Source organism: Hylobates moloch, unplaced genomic scaffold (assembly GCF_009828535.3).
Source record: "Hylobates moloch isolate HMO894 unplaced genomic scaffold, HMol_V3 SCAFFOLD_4, whole genome shotgun sequence".
NCBI classification, from domain to species: domain Eukaryota; kingdom Metazoa; phylum Chordata; class Mammalia; order Primates; family Hylobatidae; genus Hylobates; species Hylobates moloch.
The window spans coordinates 30,035,783-30,053,524 of NW_026652279.1; the positions used below are offsets into that span (position 1 = coordinate 30,035,783).

The 17,742-nt window shown below is 52.1% G+C and overlaps 1 protein-coding gene across 13 annotated transcripts in view; it reads right to left on the reverse strand.

Annotated features, from left to right (window-relative positions):
* Nucleotides 1-17,742, reverse strand: part of IQSEC1 (IQ motif and Sec7 domain ArfGEF 1) — a 394,136-nt gene that overhangs the window by 62,702 nt on the left and 313,692 nt on the right. Inside the window, exon 1 of one of the 13 annotated variants that reach the window (XM_032149768.2) lies at nucleotides 7,285-7,635. The exons of 11 other annotated variants lie outside the window; for them this stretch is intronic. In XM_032149768.2, coding sequence (XP_032005659.1) covers nucleotides 7,285-7,349 — 65 coding nt within the window. In that variant the 5' untranslated portion in view covers nucleotides 7,350-7,635. Of the gene's footprint in view, nucleotides 1-7,284; nucleotides 7,636-17,742 lie in introns of those variants that run through there. One more of the 13 variants, XM_032149765.3, reaches the window with a different exon arrangement.

Consider the following 17,742-nt stretch of genomic DNA (forward strand, 5'->3'; position numbering starts at 1 on the left):
AATGATGACGGCTGGAGAGAATAGCAGTGCAGTGGGTAGGGGTCATCACAGCAGCTGGCATTTACTGAACACCTACTAGGCGCCTGGCGCTACTCCGGCCCCTCTTTCCCATCATCTCGGGTGCACAGTTGTCCTGATCCTGTCAAGGAATCTGTGTATAGTTCTTAGCCCAGATGACTTCCTGGGGCTGGCGAACACGTTTTTGAGATTGTAGACACTGGGCAGAGCTTCCAAGGATTCTCCTTCCACTCTGCTGACGGTAGTGCACCTCTGTAGCCATCCATGGTGGCTGTGCAGGGAACCCAATGCTGCCACTGGGGTGCGCACAGCTGGGGCCTGCAGGTTTTGTCTCTCCGGCTCCTCCTTGGCCCCCTGCTCCTCCCTGCCTCTGCCTCGGGCTGCATTCTAACAAGCTGCTCTACCGCAATGCCAGGGAGGGGAAAGAAGGCCCATACTTTTACCAGAGGACCAGGTCTACATTCTGCAGAGCTTGAATTCGTCATTTTCATTTTCTAGCCTCTGTTTCCTCATCTGTCAAATAAGAATAATGCCAGTGATTTCACAAGGTTCTTGGTTCCAATCAGACAGGTATGTGTGAAGTTCAAAGGCCATCCAAATGCCAGTATCACCATTTTCATTCTGCAGCCTGTTCTAGCCCCAGTCTCAATCTTGTGCCAACTTAAGACCCATCAAAAACAGTTGAGGCTTTGCCCAAACCCAGCTGACTCCCCTTCCCCTTCCTGCTGGCACGCATGGTCACCTGTTTTGTGTCTAGCCACACCGCCTCTCCCTCCATTGTTCCCACTTGACAGGCAAGGAGGCAGCAGCTTGCAGTGGGGACCACCTTGCCCTGGCCACACATCCAGGAAGGGGCAGAAACGGGATCCAAGTTTCTCCAGCTCCAGATGGCACCTCTGCCCACTGCAGCAAGCTGCCTCCCCTCCCAGGCAGACAGACCAGCTGAAGTGGACAGAGCAGCAGAACCAGGGACTGGAGGCCACTGCCCCTGAGGCCAGGCTCTGCAGCTTTGGGTCTTATTAGGCTCCAGAAGCAGCCCCAGGTACCACCAGGAAGCCAGACCTGCCCAAAGCCTCAGAAGCTTAGCACAGGCCACCAGCTGAGGGCTCCAGAGGCACCACAGCTCTGCTCCATCTGACACAGGGCTGGGGGCCTCTACCTTGATGTCCTAACGCCTCAGGGTGTCTCACACATGGTGCAGGCCATTTGCCCATCCTATCTAAAGAAATCTTCATCCCAGCCCAACTGCAAGCTGCTTTACTTTGCAATTTCCTCAATCCACAGGCAAAGCAATTTTCTTAATACCCTTAACCATCCACTTCTTTGTGGGCTGTTTGGATAGCATGCTACAAGCACATGCTAAAGTCCATGGGCTTAGTCACTTCTTACTGTGTCTGCCATCTGTCATACCACCAACAGCCTGCAGCCCTTTAGCCCTTTAACTTCTTCCCCTCACCACTATCTCTCTCTGCATCCCTCTCTTTTAACCCTGGTCTTGTCCGTGTGCCAAAAAGATTAACAATCCACTCCCATCTAGGAACACATCTCCCCAAACAAGTAATACGGTCCAGTTCCACACAGTCAAACTTCACGGGCCTAAAATAGCAGCTAAAGGATGCCACGTTTCTGGTGTTGATTACGCACTGTTTAAGCACTTACATGGATTCATTCATTTAATCCTCACAACAACTCCATGGCCTCCTCCTGTCATCCATCTCTTACCAATGGGGAAACTGAGGCACAGAAAGGCTAAGGAAGGTGCCCAAGATCATAGGGACAATGAGGAGCAGAGCTGGCGTTAGAGTTGGGGTTAGAGTTACAGGTAGTCTCACTACAGAATCTGCCTCCCTAACCATTGGGCTAAACATCCTGCATCTGCAAATGACTACAAGGATCAAGAGGCTCATTCTTCTCACAGATGTGGAAACAGAGGCCCAGGGAGGGAGGGGATGAGATGGGTGACTGACGCCAGGGCTCTAGGGAGGTGGATGACCAATGGCCAATCAGGGCCAGTTCTGGACAGGCCTTTCTGAAAGGCTTCCTCTCTCAGGATGGGAGACCTTTGAGCTTAAGGGCAGCCAGAAAAAGGACAACAATGATTACAACTAACATCTACCGGGCCCTTGCTATGTTACTGAGACACTGTTTAAATGCTTTACATGTATTCATGCATTTCATGATTATACCACCTACCCTCCCAGCCAGAAATAGAAAAGCAAACACCACTGGCTTCTGTAAATGGCATCGGGAGAAAGTATTCATGTTGGCAGACAGACTCTGATCTGGTCTGGGCAGCAGGGGATTTTGGGAGAACCCTTCCAGTTTGTGTGAATGAGGAGGCCTCCTCCCAGCTGGGGACTCGTTCCAATTTTTCCAGTTTATTAATGATCCCTTTCCCCTCCCGTGGGATCAAGTTCAGCACCCACACACGTGTGTGTCCTCTAGTGATTCAAAAGCCCTAGCCTTGGGTTTCCTCACCACGCAGAAGCCTGTCATGTCATGTTCGCATGGGTCCTTCCTTCAGTGAGTCAGGGGACAGTCAGTTTTAGTCCTCAGGACCCTGCTCCAAGCAGAGTTTTGGCCTGGGGCTGTGCACAGCACAAAAGCACGCTACCCTGAAGAGCCTGCAAGTGCAAAGGACACTATCCCAGAATCCTGCCGGAGAGTCTGGGGATGCAGCTCTTAGGTTCTGTGGGGAAAGAGACAAGATGCCAGGAAGGCCCGGTGAGTGGTCATCAACCAGCTTGTGGGCTGAGACATCTGAGAACACGTTGGGAATCCTGATACCTGGGGATACCAGACACCTGTTGTGGCAGTATAGGCAAGAAGCAAAAGGCTCCATTCATGGTGGTGACATATTTTGCCAAAGATTATTTAATCCCAGAGGAAGCAGAGCCTGGCCACGAAGTACATAGACCCTGAAGCCAGGCAGGCGGAGTCCAAACGCTAACTCTAGCAACTTTAGCACTAAATGGCAACTGTTGCAATTATTATTATTACTGAGCTTTGAACAAAGAGGAAAAAACAAATGTAGTCACAGTGTCTCATCTTTACAAACAGGGAGGGGACTCTTGCTATGGTTCTCCATCGGGACCTTAAGTTCAAACTGTCACCATGTCAGGAAACTGCAAACCGAGGAGATAAAACAGAAAGAATAGGCATTTCCTCCAAGGAGCAGTGAAGCTGCAGGTACTTATGAACAAGGCAAAAAAGAAATTCAAGTCAGAGCAGCTGGGACCCCAAGAAGGAAGATTTCAGAAAAAGCCACACAGGCTCTAGAAATCAGTCTTCAACCTCACAAACCAGCAAAAAAGAAGACTGTGAGGAATCATTTTAACTCAGCAACAATTTCACAAACGGGAAAAGGTGGTAACAATGATGATGGTGATAACAGCTACCATTTGTTGGGGATCTATCTGTATGCATGGGTCACCAGGCAAAGCTGCACATCCCCCGCCCCCTCCCCAGGGGTTTCTTTTGGCTCCATTTCATGGATGAGAAAATCAAGACTCAGAGATGGGAGGCAACATATCTGAGGCCACACAGCCAGGAAGAGGTGGAGTCAGGGTTTTGTGTGATCCCCAAGTCCTGTGCTCTGTGATGTACCATTTCACACTACTAACCTCAGTGCTTCTACATCTAGCCCAGGGCCTGGTACAAAGTTGGTGCTCAGTAAATGTTTGTTGTGTGCATAAAGGAACACAGGAAAGTGAAAAGCTGTGTGTCCCCTGGGTCATACACATCTCTCCAGAGAAGAACGCACTCCTCCAAGCCCAAGACAGCATGTGTGCACTCTTAACACCAGCATTTATGGATGCTTTCATTCACTGACAAATGGCTATGTCTGCCATGGGGCCAGGCGCTATGCTAGGCAGGCATCAGGGTACTAGCCACAGGGCCAGGGCTTGGAGGGACACTTGCCTAATTCGGGGTACAGCCACGGCAGCCAGGATAGTGGCAAGTCCAGGTGGCACCATGCCATACTTCAACCATAAATGCCATCAACTTTCTCTACAGCAGCTCGTGCAGTGGGAGCAGCCAGATTCTCTAAGGCCATGCCAATTAATTCTTCAAGAGCCTTAATGGCCTCTAAACTCATTACAATTTGCTTTTGAGGACAAACAATAAATCACATTCAACAGCATTTGAACATACCCCCCCCCCCCCCCGCCCCCCACATATACACACACGCGCGCTTCCACAGGAGATCTCTCCCAAGGCCTCCGGTGGTGTTCGAGCCCATCTGGGCTGTGCATCATCTTGCCCCTGTGCTTACTGGGCGGATATTCCACATGTCATCACAATTCAAAGGAAATTTACAAAACAGGAAGCAAGAAAATCCAGCGGGTCATTGGTGCCTGGGAAGAGCAGAGTGCTGACCTGGACAAACATGGCATTTGACTGGAGTCCTGAGGATGGCCAGCTGTGCAGTGGCCTTCAGACATCCACATTCTGAGAGCACTCCATGAAGCAGTGTTATCATCCCCTTTCACAGAAGGGGAAACAGGCTTGGAGGGGTGTGGTAACTTGCATACACTCACGAAACTGAGCTGGGACTTGAAACAAAATCTGTTTGCCTCCCCAGGCCCTTCTTTCCTTAAGTCTCAAGCTGCCCTGGATTCCAGATTATCCCGGCAAACCAAGATTCCACAGTCTGCAGAGTCCAGACAGATAAAACCGTATGCACACACATGCGCACACACATGCACACACACATATACTGAGCTCCTGCAGCCCTGGGTACCCTGTCCAACACTGTCCAGAAACATCTATTTGCCCAGTTGTCACACTGTTTGACTATGTAGCTGTCAGTCCTGTCCATGTTTTTGAACTGAAGCTGTGTAAATATTAGCGCAACCAGTTCATAGTCCGACTTCCTTGAGTGAAAGCCTGAAAATCCTAGCAGGGCTAGCCAGGGCCTCCAGAGGCCTCCATCACAACATTGGGGTTCTCCTGTAGGCTCCCCATGTGACATTCTGGCCCAGTCACTGGGTTCTCTTAGTTTGTGTACCCTTAAAAAAAACGAAGGTAAGAAGAGTCCTGTGTTGTCACAAGGCTCAAACAGCAAAGCATCTAAGTGCCACACATGCTCTTGGAAAGAAGCCTGTTATTTGTAGAGTGGTGCATGGTGGCATGGCTGGACTTGGGAGTGGTTATCTTGGGCCTGTTACAGACTAAGGGGGGGTCCCCTGAGGTTTCTGGACCGTGCTGCATCCCATCTGGGTTTAGAGAGGGGGAGACGGCCAGCTGAAAGGACTCTGGCCCCTGGGAGCCAGCCCAGGGAGCGTCTAGCTCTGCCTCCACAGGCCAGGGACTGGGTTGATTTCCTCTACCCCTCCCCCAAGCTTCCTATGGAACCACATACCAGGTGCTCCAGAGCAAATGGGACCCACCTGCTCTGAGGCTGATGCGTGAACTATGGGCTATACCTGAGCGAGGCTTCTCAACCTCCAAGACCTCTGCCTCGTGTTCTGAGAGTGGGGGAGCAGCTGTTTATCACTAACCCAGACCACAGAAGGATCCAAGCAGGCTTCCCTGCAGCTCGAAGATTGAGATGAGATGCCCGGAGGGACTTCTAATGAGAAGGGATGTGGGACTGAGAAGTATGCAAGAGAGGTGGCCTGGACATGCCAACTGGAATGGTCCTAATGGAGGGGCAGAAACCCCTCCCCAGTTACTTTCAGCTCAGAGGGAGGTGGGAGATGCAGCCAGGAGAGCACGCTAATGGTTTCTTGTTCCCCACTAGACTACTGGTTCCATGAGGACAAAAACTCCATGTTTTGTTCACTGCTGTGTTTCTGGTGCCTAGAGCAGGGACTGGTACATAGCAGGCACTCAATAAACCACAGAGCTTTAGTACTGACAAGACTGAACGCTCAGCCTCGATTTGCTCTCCTGCAATATGAAGATGCTGGTACCACAAGGGTAAGAAGCAATTGTAATACCGGGTGGGACAGCTGATGGACTATGAGGGCCGCGGGTGTGTGTGGGATATGAATAACATGACCCTCATGTCCAGACTGCTGCCACTGATTCCAGACAGATGGTATTGCAGCTGCAGCATGCTTGGCCTCCACCCCAGATGCAAGGAGCAATGGGGTCCTTGAGAAGCCCCCCAACCCCACTTGGAGGCTCAGGCCCAGAGCTCCAGGCCTCTGGGGTGAGGAAGGGGCCGAGGGGGACATATGCACGTTCTCAGTGCAACTGCTGGACATGCGCTGCACAATTTTTGAACTGAAAGATCAAACAGCTCCAGGTGGGCTTCCTCCAGAGGGGGCCTGACATAAGCCAAGTCAGCTTGTCAACAAATCCCCTTAGCCCCACCCCCCTGCTCCTCAGAAGGGCCTGCAGATAGCTCAGGGGGCAGCTGTGCTGGCCACTGGAGAGAGGAAATCAATATTCCCAGCACATACACACACACTCTCTTTCTCCCTTTCTCTCCATAAACACGGGCCCTTGGAAGCTGAGACAGCCGCCCACAGGCCCCGAAGTAGAAAAGAGTTGGCCCCTCTGACACACCAGACTCCATTCCTGACCACACCAGGTGCACACTCATCACCACATAAACGAAGCCCCTCACATCCACACTCTGCCACACACAGCAGCCACACACCCCAGTGCACCCCCAAGTGGCCCTGCTAGGCGCAGAGTACCCGACAAAAGCTGCTGGCACACCTGGGACGCCTGTTTGTTCAGGGTCATCCACCCTCACACACACTCGGGGTCTCGCAGACAGGACAGACACATCAATCCAGACACAGGCCCAACGTCTGGAATAGACAGGCCTGCAAGAGGCCTCCCTGGCAGCCCCTGCCCTGCCTGCAGTTGGAAACAGGCACAGACCCGCTGGGCACCCTCCCACCAACTCTCCGCTCTCCCTCCTGCCCCTCACCTCACACCCACACCGAGTCCCACTGTTTCCCTCTCACCCCCCCAAACTCAAACTCACCCCCACACCAACTTGCACTCCAACAGGCCCTCAATCACACACACTCTCCCATCCTGAGACCCTCCCAGGGCACATACAGCGCTTCTGTCCCAAGGGCGCGTCTCTCTCTCCCACGCACAAACTCGGGTCCTGTTTGCTCGTCTCCCACCCAAACCCACAGTCTGGCGGACGCACCCCGCCCCGCGGGCAGCTTTCTCTCGCACGGCGGGCGCCCGGCCCCGACGGTCACCCGCACTCCCGCACACGCATCCCCACAGCCTGCGCCAGCCCACCGCTCAGCACCCGGTAAGGCCGCTCGCCCCGCGCCGCGCCCTCACCCGCTGTCAAGCTCTAGCTCCAGAAGGGACTGGGTCCTCTCCGAGTTGCAGTGCAGGCACCACATGGCGGCCGCAGTGGGAGCGAGCCGGGCCGGGAGCCGGGACCCAGGACCCAGGCCCAGCCGAGGCCGCCGACTCCCGCCAGCGAGCCGCCGGATCCCGGGGCCGACACCCGGCCACCCGGAGACCCGACCACCCGCCACGCGACCACGTCGGGGCTCCTGGTCCAGTGTCCGCCGGCTTCCGCGGCTCTGGCCCCAAGTCCGAGCCCCAGGCCAGCCAAGCCCGCCCCTCCGCCGCCGCCCGCTTGGCGCAGCGCGAGGCCGGGCCGGAGGAATGTGGCCCTGAAGTGGGCGGGGCGGGGCGGGGGCGGGGCCCGAGGGCGAGCTGGGGGCGGGGCCGCGCGCGGGGGCGGGACTGCACGGAGCGTGTGGGGAAGAGACCGCAGGAGGCGTGGCCACACGGAGCCGCGGAAGCACAGGGGGCGGGGGGTCAGGGGCGGGGCTACACCAGGGCCGGGGCCGAGCCGAGGCCCGGGGTGCAGAGCGCGAGGGCAGAGTCCGAGACACTGCATCTAGGTCCCAGCGTGCGAAGCCCCTGTTCTGGTAGAAGGACTTTGTGCAGCCCCTCCAACACTGGCGCCTCCCGGGAGCCATGTCTCCCTCTCCAGCGTGTAACCACAACAAATACAATGCGCCAAACCCCCAACCAGAGCGTACTCCGCTGATGCCTACTCAACCTCTGCCTATCCTGATTTTGCCTTCAGTTTATAAAACCTGGCCTTTGCCTGCCTGGACCGAACCGTGTGGTTCTGGGGCTCTGATGCGCCCCAGAGAAGGGAATGGGCCCTATCCTGCGGTTGGTACCACCCTTTTGGCGGCTTTTTGGGGAGGATCTAATGGAAAGTTGCTTCTTTCTCCCTAAGCCCACCCAGCCCCCTACCCTTTCTCCACCCAGCAACACCCTTCAAGCACCTATGACAAGCTTAAAGTAATACTAATTAGCACTTTAGAGTTCTTTAGTGATAGTTGGCCTTCAAGGCAACATTGTGAAGTAGGTGGAGTTACCCCGGCCTCATTTTACCAGAGTAAACTGAGGCTCAGCTTAACTGGGCCAACTAAGAGACGGCTTCCCTCACTCTTTCCTCCTCTCCCAGGCTCTTCCTACTATGAGCGCTCACGGCTTGCAGTCCTCCATTTGTATGTTTACTTGTTTATTATCTGTCCTTGGGCTCCATGAAGGCAGATACAGTGCCCAGCGCCCACACCTGCGGAATGCCTAGACGTGGTTGGGAGACAGCAAGCAGATATGGAACAATCAAAACCCCACCTGTCCTGGGCCACCCACCTACAAGTCCATCTCCTGGAGGGCCGGGCAGCTGGCAGGCCTGCAGGAGTCAGGAAGCTGCAAGAAGCCATCAATGCAGGGGCATTGTCTTGTGCCCTTCTGAATCTTTCATTTGGAGGGGGACAGTGAAGGAAGGGGGCTGAGGTGGCCCAGCTTGCAGCAGAGGAGGGCAGCCCCTAAAGCCAGTTTAGAGCAGCTGGGTTCCCAGGCAACAGGCTGAGCAGGAGCCAGGTGCCCCTTATGCCAGTTTAGAGCACCTGGGTTCAGAGGCAAGAGGCTGAGCAGGAACCCAGTGCCCCTTCAATGCCCATCTCCACATTCCTCTTCTCAGCTTCCCATGTTTTCTATGCTCTGTTAAAAATAAATGAAGACACAGAATGGGGGGAAATATTTGCAAGTCATGTATCTAATAAGGGTCTAGTGTCCATAGTACATAAAGAACTCTCACAATTCAAAAATAATAAGGCAAATAACCCAATTTAAAAACAGGCAAGGTATCTGAGTAGATTTTTCTCCAAAGATAATCTACAAGTGGCCAATAAGCACATGAAAAGATGCTCTCAACCTCACTAATCTTTAGGGAACTGTAAATCAAGACCGCAATACCACCTCACACTCACAAGGAAGGCCATAATAAAATAGATGGACAAAAGTACCTATACATAGAGGGTTCTGGAAGAAGAACACTAGGCTGCACTGCTCAAAGACCACAGCCACATCTGGCGTCTGTCGTGGTTAGGGTAGGGGTAGGAAGCTGGGAGAGGATAGGGTAGAAATGACCCAGTTGATGGCAGAGGCAGCAGAAAACTCCCACCCCTGTCTGAAGTGCTCTCTAAAAATAGACTGCAATAAATGGAGCCAAAAGAATTCCCCCAGCCCAGCTGCTGGAGCACTCTGGACATGGGCTTTGACAGCCTCACCATCCGGATTGTCCAAGAATTTCAGGCACTTCTCCAGGCCCAGGGCCCTGCCGCCCAGCCGGATGGTCTTGGCGACATTGTCTCGGCTGGGATTTAGAAGGGGGTTGAATTTCGCTGTTAGCATTTGGAATACCAGATGATGGACTCTCTGGAAACCAAATGCATCTTGATTCTCTTGTTTTTATCTTTCTGCAAAGTGTGCCTCTTGCTCCTGCTCCGCTAACTGCCTTGCAGATTAATAATTTAGGGAACTGTGAGCAGAAGCAAGACAAGTTCCAGCCTAGAGAGGCAGGGAAGGCCAATTTTTCTGCAGAAATGACCAGACTGGTCAGAATCCTTGCACGTACCATTCAGGCAAATCGCTTAGCTTTCTGAGTCTCAGTTTCTGCAACTGTAAAGAGTGGCTCAGCAGCCACCTCTACCCCAGCTAATTCACCTTGCTGTTTAATTTAATTTAGCAAGCATTAATTAGTACTTACTCTGAGGCCTCAGTGGGGAAACACTGCTGTGACAAGTATTCCCCAGTATGGTGTCGTGACAGTGGAGGAAAAAGCCTGTAATTCTGCCCCAGGAGAGGCTCTAATGGGGGGACATTTTGGGTTGGACCTTGAGGGATGAGTAGGGCCCCATGTATGGGGTCACAGGATGTAAAAAGTCATGGAAACGTTTAGTTCCACTGTATCACCCCAGGTTTTAGTCCTGAGTTGCTTGCCTTGGCTCATTTCACATGCTACAACCCGACTATCTCTATCCTCCCCAGCTTGATAGCCTCCAGTCTTTCCACAGCCTCCCTGCTTTCCTCCAGCCGGATGTGTGGCACTCTCCCAAAGCCCAGCCTTTGCAGCCCCTCTCTCCAAGCTGTCAGGATCATGTCCAGCCTCTCTGCACAGCCAGCCTTGTGGCCCGGTTCATCTCTCCATCCCTTACCTCACCTCCTGCCCACTCTATGCCTGCCACAACTCCAGCAATACTAAACGTCTTTCAGTTCCCCACACTCCCCACTGTGCCTGGCTCACAGCTAGGACCTTGGTTTTCAGCTTCCTATGTCACTGCTCCCAGAAAGACATCCATGACCAGCCCCTAGTCCAAGTCAGAAACTCCTTTTACATGGCATCAGGTTACTCCGCACCTGCTCGCTTATACCAGTGAGATGTATTCCAACTGCCAGGGCTGGTTCTATGTCCTTCCCTGCAGTAGCCCCTGTGCCAACAGTGGAGCCTGGTGCACAGAAGGTCTTCAACAGCTGAATACGCCAAAGGTTGGTAAACTATGGCCTGAGAGCCAAGCCCAGCCTGCTGCCTGTTTTTTTAAAATAAAGGTTTATTGGAACAGAGCCACGCTCATCCACTTATGTATTGTCAATGGCTTCTTCCGTGCTATGATGAAGTTAAACAGTTACAACAGAGACACATGACCTGCAAAACATACAATATTAATGCGCACATGCAGCCCTTCTCTGAAATAAATGAAGCTCTTCTGAGGGAGTCTTACATTGGCTCCAACTACCCTGGCAAACCCCCTGCGTGTTCAGCCAGACACCCCATGCAAGAGCAGAATCCAAACATGGGAGAAGACAGTGACTGAAATGATAGGGCTGGGCCAGATGATCCTCAGATGAGATGGCCACAAGATGGGATGCACTGTTGGGAATGAATCCTACAGTGCCGCCTGCCCATGTGCACTTAGAGGCATGCCCAAGGATATTAATTATTTGAAAAAGCAGAACTCAGAGGAGGAAACATGCAATGCCTCTCAATGCGGACTGGTTAAGTAAATTGTATTACACCCATCAATGGAGTCCCATGTTAAAAAGATGGCAGCAGCATCCTGAATTCTTATAGGAAAAGATCTGAGACACAACATTGTGATAGAAAGTCCAGAAAAACGTGAAGTGTATTTATAAAAGAATCTACAGAACACTAGTATGCTTATATAAGATTGTATAATCATAGATTACTTCTTAAAAGAGACCCAAGAGTGCCATTGCACTCCAGCTTGGGAGACAGAGTGAGACTCTGTACCCTCCCCAACACCAAAAAAAATTTTTTAAACAAGTGTTTGTTACTTTTTAAAAAGCCAGTTATGGGCCGGGTGTAGTGGCTCACCCAAAGTCAGGAGTTTGAGACCAGTCTGGCCAACATGGCGAAACCCCGTCTCTACTAAAAATACAAAAATTAGCTGGGCGTGGTGGTGGGTGCCTGTAATCCCTGCTACTCAGGAGGCTGAGGCAGGAGAATCGCTTGAACCCAGGAGGCAGAGGTTGCAGTGAGCCGAGATCGTGCCACTGCACTCCAGCCTTGGCAACAGGGTGAGACTCCATCTCAAAAAAAAAAAAAAGCCAGTGAAATGAAGAAATCAAGGGACTGAAGGTCTTCTGACATCTTCTAGGAGGCTCTGAAGCCCACCAGAGCTAGTCCACAAAGACCCCAAATGCTTGATGGTACTTAAGCCACCTCTTGGGCCACTCCAGGTTCCTCATCTTTCAAGCAGGTTGTGTCTTACTGACAACCATAAAAATCAGTAAGAGTTGTGTTGTAGCACATTTTGAGCTTCCGCTCAGTGTCTGTTAACCACCACTATGTTACCATTCATCTTACGAAATGAGCATTCCCCCATCACAGCCAGAATGCTGGGTCTGCAAAGGAGCTCTGTGGCTGCCACTCAGCCCCAAATCCTCTTTTTACAGACAGGGAAACTGAGGTCCAGAGATGTGGAGGGATGTGCCCCAGGAACTATAAACACTGACACTGACCCGAGGCTTCATGCCACACTGGCCACCACAATATAGCACCTAGCCTGGACAATACAGCATCCAGCCTGGGCGGGTGAGTTTTAAGACCATCATTCTCATCCAAATATGGAATAGAACCTATTCCTAAGACTGTTAGATGCAGTAAAACGCCAGAGACAGCTGCATGGAACACAGCACTCTGTAGAGTGGCACCTCAGGGAAGCCAGTCCATCCCCCAGAACAGAAATGTTTCCAGATAAATAAAGCTGTTCTCACCAAGTGCCAAATTATCTTTAAAATTCCAACCATTTTCCACAAAACCACTTGTGAATTTGGGATGTGCTGTATCTTACTAAACAAAGTAAATGGAATGAACTAGGGATTGCTGGAGGTGGTGTAGGGTTGTCTACCCTGACCTAGGCTTCTGGCCCGGGTTTCCTACGTGACACTGAACTGCTCAGGCACCACCTGCATTGTAATCCAGCTCCTGCCTGTCTTTCCAGCCTCATTCCTAGCTATGATCCCTACAATGCAGCCACTCCCAGAATGCACCCTGCACTTCCCGGCCCCAGTGCCTTTGCTTATCCTGTTTCCACGTCCTCGGTTGTTGCTTCATTTGATTGGTAATCTCTTATTCAACCTTCAAAGCCCAGCTCAAATGTCCCCTTCTCTTTGAGGCCTCCCCTAATCCCTCTACCCCCAGGCAGAGCAAGAACCCCTTACTTAAGACTATGAGCACCTCAACAGTAGGGACCATTGTGCTCCATGCACCTTCCCGGTGGTGGGGCCCAGATGCTGCCATTGTCCTGTGTAACTGGCCTGGTTCCAGACAACTACCACAGCCCTAGGGGAATTCATCTCGACCACAATGGTACTTGTTGGCCAAGACCCCAACCATGACAGTAAGATTAAAGCAGCCTTACCCCATTTACTCTGATGTGATTATTAGGCATTGCATGCCTATATCAAAATATCTCATGTGACCCATAAATATATATATCTACTGTGTACCCACAAAAATTAAAAATAAACAAAGTGGCCTTAATGTTAAAGTCTGATGGAGCCACCAAGACCCAGTGCTGCCCACCCATTGTTCAGATGAGGCAGCTGAGGCTCACAGAAGCAGGGAGCACTTCCCCAGATCATGTGGGGACACATCCAAGAACTGGTTATCTGGCTTCCTTTCCCCAGCTCCTTCTGCACTGCTAAGACCTAAGACCCGTCGTGGTTTGAGGTGTCAGGAGGCTCTGTTTTCTTGTGGTCTTTAGATGAATAAAAATTAGACGCAGCTGTTATGGTGCCGTTAGTTGATAAACGGACTCACAGGCTGAGGATGCATGGGAAAGACCCTGAGGGAGGGGCTGCAGTAAAGAACCACTGCAGCTAGGACACAGTGTCCCATGCAAGGAGAAATGAAACCCAGCACGGGTGCAGGTGGCTCTGCCAGGGCTCTGAGGAGCCTGGCACATGATGGGTGCTCAGTGGTTGATGAGGGTTTTCTTTAGCACACAAAACAGCCAGGAATGGTCACCTCCTCCAAGAAGCCCTCCAAGCCTGGATCCCCAGAGCACTCCATGATTCCAGGTCCTCAGTGACCAATGTAACCCCTGCCACACAGGGAATGCTGGCCTGTTGTAAACGTGAAAGAAGGTGGTGAGAATATGCTTGCCGCATCCCTCATCAGTCTGGCTGCTCCTGTGGGCACACCCCATCTCTCCTGGTCCCCCTGCACAGCCTAGTTGGGTGAGCTGGACTGCCTATCCCAAATCCAGGGACGGGGCCTGCGGAGAATAGTCCTGTGGTGTCTTAAGGGCAGCTACTTGAGTTATGGGTCTCTATTCAAGGGGAAGGGAAATGGCCATTTGCCAGCCTTCCTGCAGGATTCAAGGGCCAAGACAACTTCAGGAGGAAATTCCACTGAGCTGCTGCCTCTATCGGTAGAGAACTCTTCCCTAAACTCCCCCCATCACACTGCTATCACCCTTCCCGTTTAGGTGCCTGCCAGCCCCAGCCGACGATCAAAAATGCCCCCACTTCAGCCCTTCATACTCATCCCTCCTTCCCTGGTAGGTGGCGCAGGGAGCCACAGCAGCACCCTCAGGGAGGGAGGACACTTATGCTGGGTGGGCTTGGCCCCCTGGGGCACAGGTCCTAGAACAGGGCTCCAGGCCCTTTCAGCTGTCGCCCCTGAGCTCTGTCCCCTGTGTCCACTCTCTGTGCCCCAGATAGAAGAGGCAGGCCTGTGGGCAGCAGGCCCAGCAGATATCCCAGCCCCGCCATGTGACCTCACACGGTTACTCTGCTTCCCAGGGCCTCAGCATCTTCAGCCTCAAAGTGGGGACAGTGCCACCTTCCTTGCAGGCTCAGTGTGAGGCTTGGCAATGACACCCATGACTGCCTAGCCAGGGCCAGGCACACGGCAGCCCTTCAGAGCCTGCAAGTTCCTCCCTTTGCTTCACTGTGGCCCTGGCACCTTGCACGGGGGCTGAAGTGCAAGAGGAGCCAAGGTGTGTTGAGTAAGCGCCTTTTCCAGCCATAGGCTGCGTCCCATAGTGGGGATGTTCATGGCTTACGGAGGCTCCATGTTCTGGAGCATGATCTTGAATCTTGGGCAAGTGGTTTGGTCTTCCTAAGCCTCCTTTCTCAACTCTCTGCCTCTTCTTGCCTCTTCCTGCAGCCTCCTCTCACAGGGCACACAGTCTGGACCAGGCACTTTACAGAAGTGCCCACACTTAATCCTCAACAACCTTCCATTTTACAGATATACTGAGACTCAGAGAGGTTGAATAACTTATGTAAGGCCACACAGCTAGTGCCTGGCTGGATCAGGGATTTGAGCCCAGGTCCATTTGGTCCCCAAACCATGAACTTAATCATGAAGCTCCACAGTCCCTCTTCCCCCATATCCAAGGTGCTTATTAAGTGCAGGTTCTGTGCTAAATGCATGACAGGTTGTCTCATTTAAGCTTCACAATGGAACTCTAAGGTAGGGACTACTCTATCTTCCCATCCAGAAAAACAAACCAAGGATCAGAAAGATTAAAGAATTTGTTTAAGGGCAAACAGCTAGTGAGGGATGAGAACCCAGGACTGAGTCCCAAGTTCATTCTTACAACACTATTCCATTTGACCTTCAAGGCCCAGGAGGAAGACCTCTGCAGGAAGAAAGTCTCTGCCTTGGCTGATGTGTGAGTAACCAAAGCAATCTTGGCATCTGCCCCCCAAGGGCTGTAGACGCAGACTCCTGGCTCAGCTCCCTTCTTGGCTGTATAGCCTCGGGCGTCACTTCTCTGAGCCTCAGTTTCCTCCTCTGAAATGGAACTGAATAATCATCTCTGTCTCTGAGGTTGCCGAAAAGAATTCAGTGAGCCATCCAGTGCTGGGCCTCAGCGGCGCTCTGCTTACACCCAGCCTACTCCCTGAACCCCACTCCCAGAGTGTACACCACTCCCCGCTCCCTTTGCTGTACTCTCCTCCTGGGGTCTGCCCCTGGCCCTCTGGAAGGGAGTGACACTGGGGAAAAGCAGGAGGGGGGCAGCAGTGGCCGCCCCAGGAGGGACTCTGCCAGCCCTGCTGAGCGCACCCCACAAGTCCAGGCGGGGTCACAGTGGGGGAGCAGTCCTTGCCTTTTCCCCACCTCTTCCCCAGCTGCCTGTGCCTCACCATTCCTCACTCATGGAAGCACATCCTCCGGTGGAGCCAACACTCACAGGGCCCCTTGCAGATCCCCCTGGGAGCCTGGGACCAGGGCCGAATTGGGTTCTGCAGCTTCCAAGCCCTGCTCTCAGGCCTAGAGTCTGGGAGAGAGACCTCATACATGAAGAGCTCTAAGACAATACACATGTGTTCTGTCACTTCTTCCTCGGGACCTTCCTGAACCCTCGTCCACATTCTCTGTCTCATCGATTCCCTTTAAAGCCCATCTCACAGTCCATCATTATCTGGCTTAATCACTTGTGTACTCACTGTCACTTCCACCAGAATGTAGCTCTGCAACTTTGTTCATTTGCCACTGTATCCCCTGCCTCCAGATGATGTCTGATCTATAGCAGGTGCTCAATAAATGTCTGCTGGACAGGTGAATCATGTTGATCCAGATTCACTCTGGTTCAGGGACCACCCACAGGGCTAAGGTGGGTCTCCTTCCCTCTCCCCATGCTCATCCTTGTCTCAATCTCAGCAATTCCCTGCACCCCACCCCTCTTTATACCATAGAGAGATTCTGGAAAGGCTGGAAAATGGCTTTTCAAAATCACTGATTCTCATCTCTAGTGTGCTAGGGGAGCTCAGTATTTAAAGCAACCCATCAGCTAAAGATTTTATTTAAAAAGGAGGCATCAGGCCGGGCACAGCGGCTCATACCTGTAATCCCAGCACTTTGGGAGGGTGAGGCAGGCCGACTGCTTGAGCTCAGGAGTTAAGAGACTAGCCTGGGCAATATGGCGAAACCTCATCTCTACTAAAAATATAAAAAATTAGCCGGGTGTGGTGGCACATGCCTGTGGTCCCAGCTACTAGGGAGGTTGAGGTGGGAGGATTACCTGAGCCCAAGAGATCAAGGCTGCAGTGAGCCATGATTGCACCACTGCACTCCAGCCTGGGCAACAGTATAAAATCCTGTCTCAAGGAAAAAAAAAAAAGCGCTGTCCCTTTGGCAAAACGAATGGCCATCCTTGATATACTTGGGTTTCTTTCCTGGTAGCTTTACCAAAACTGGGGCTTATCTGCATATGAAAATGGGTGGAGAAACTGAGGGAATCTAGAAAAAATACACAGAGAAAGCTGCAAGGGCTTGCCCTCCTTCAGAACATCTCACCTGGATGATGTCACTAGCTTAGACGCTGTGGCAGAGCCGGGGCTGCATTCCTGGTAGCTGTTGGGGAGGCAGCCTGCTGCCTTTTACGTAGTGAGTTCACACCAAAGAACAGCTACCAAGGGAGTGCAGGGCCTCTGCTGTAATGAATAGATACGTTCATTTATAGTAAGTGCTGGGTTCACCTGTTTTGTAAATGGATGCCATTAAGTGCTCCTAAATCAACAGCGTCTCCTAAGTGAGTTAAACTTCCCCTTTTGCAGTCGTCTTTATGTTATTGATTTAAACAACACCTTCTTTTTTCCCAGTGGAAGGAAGACCTGACCCAACTCCACTGATTCAGAACTAATGGAGGCAGGACATGTGTGACGTGTGATTCACTGTTTGAATAAATCTGTCATTGAGAATGTGTGCATTCCTGAATGTGCTCAACAACTTCCCAGCATACCTTCCCACCTACTATGTGTTAGGCACTAGAAATCTCAGAGGCTGCAGATGTGGGCCCTGCCCTCAGGAAACTCGGTTGGGTAAGGGGAGTAAAAGTAATTCACAATTGGCGTCACCGACATTCCTGCGTGAGTTCACGTAATCCTGACAGCAGTTCTCCAAGGTGCAGATTGTTTTCTGATTTAACACAGAGGCTTTGA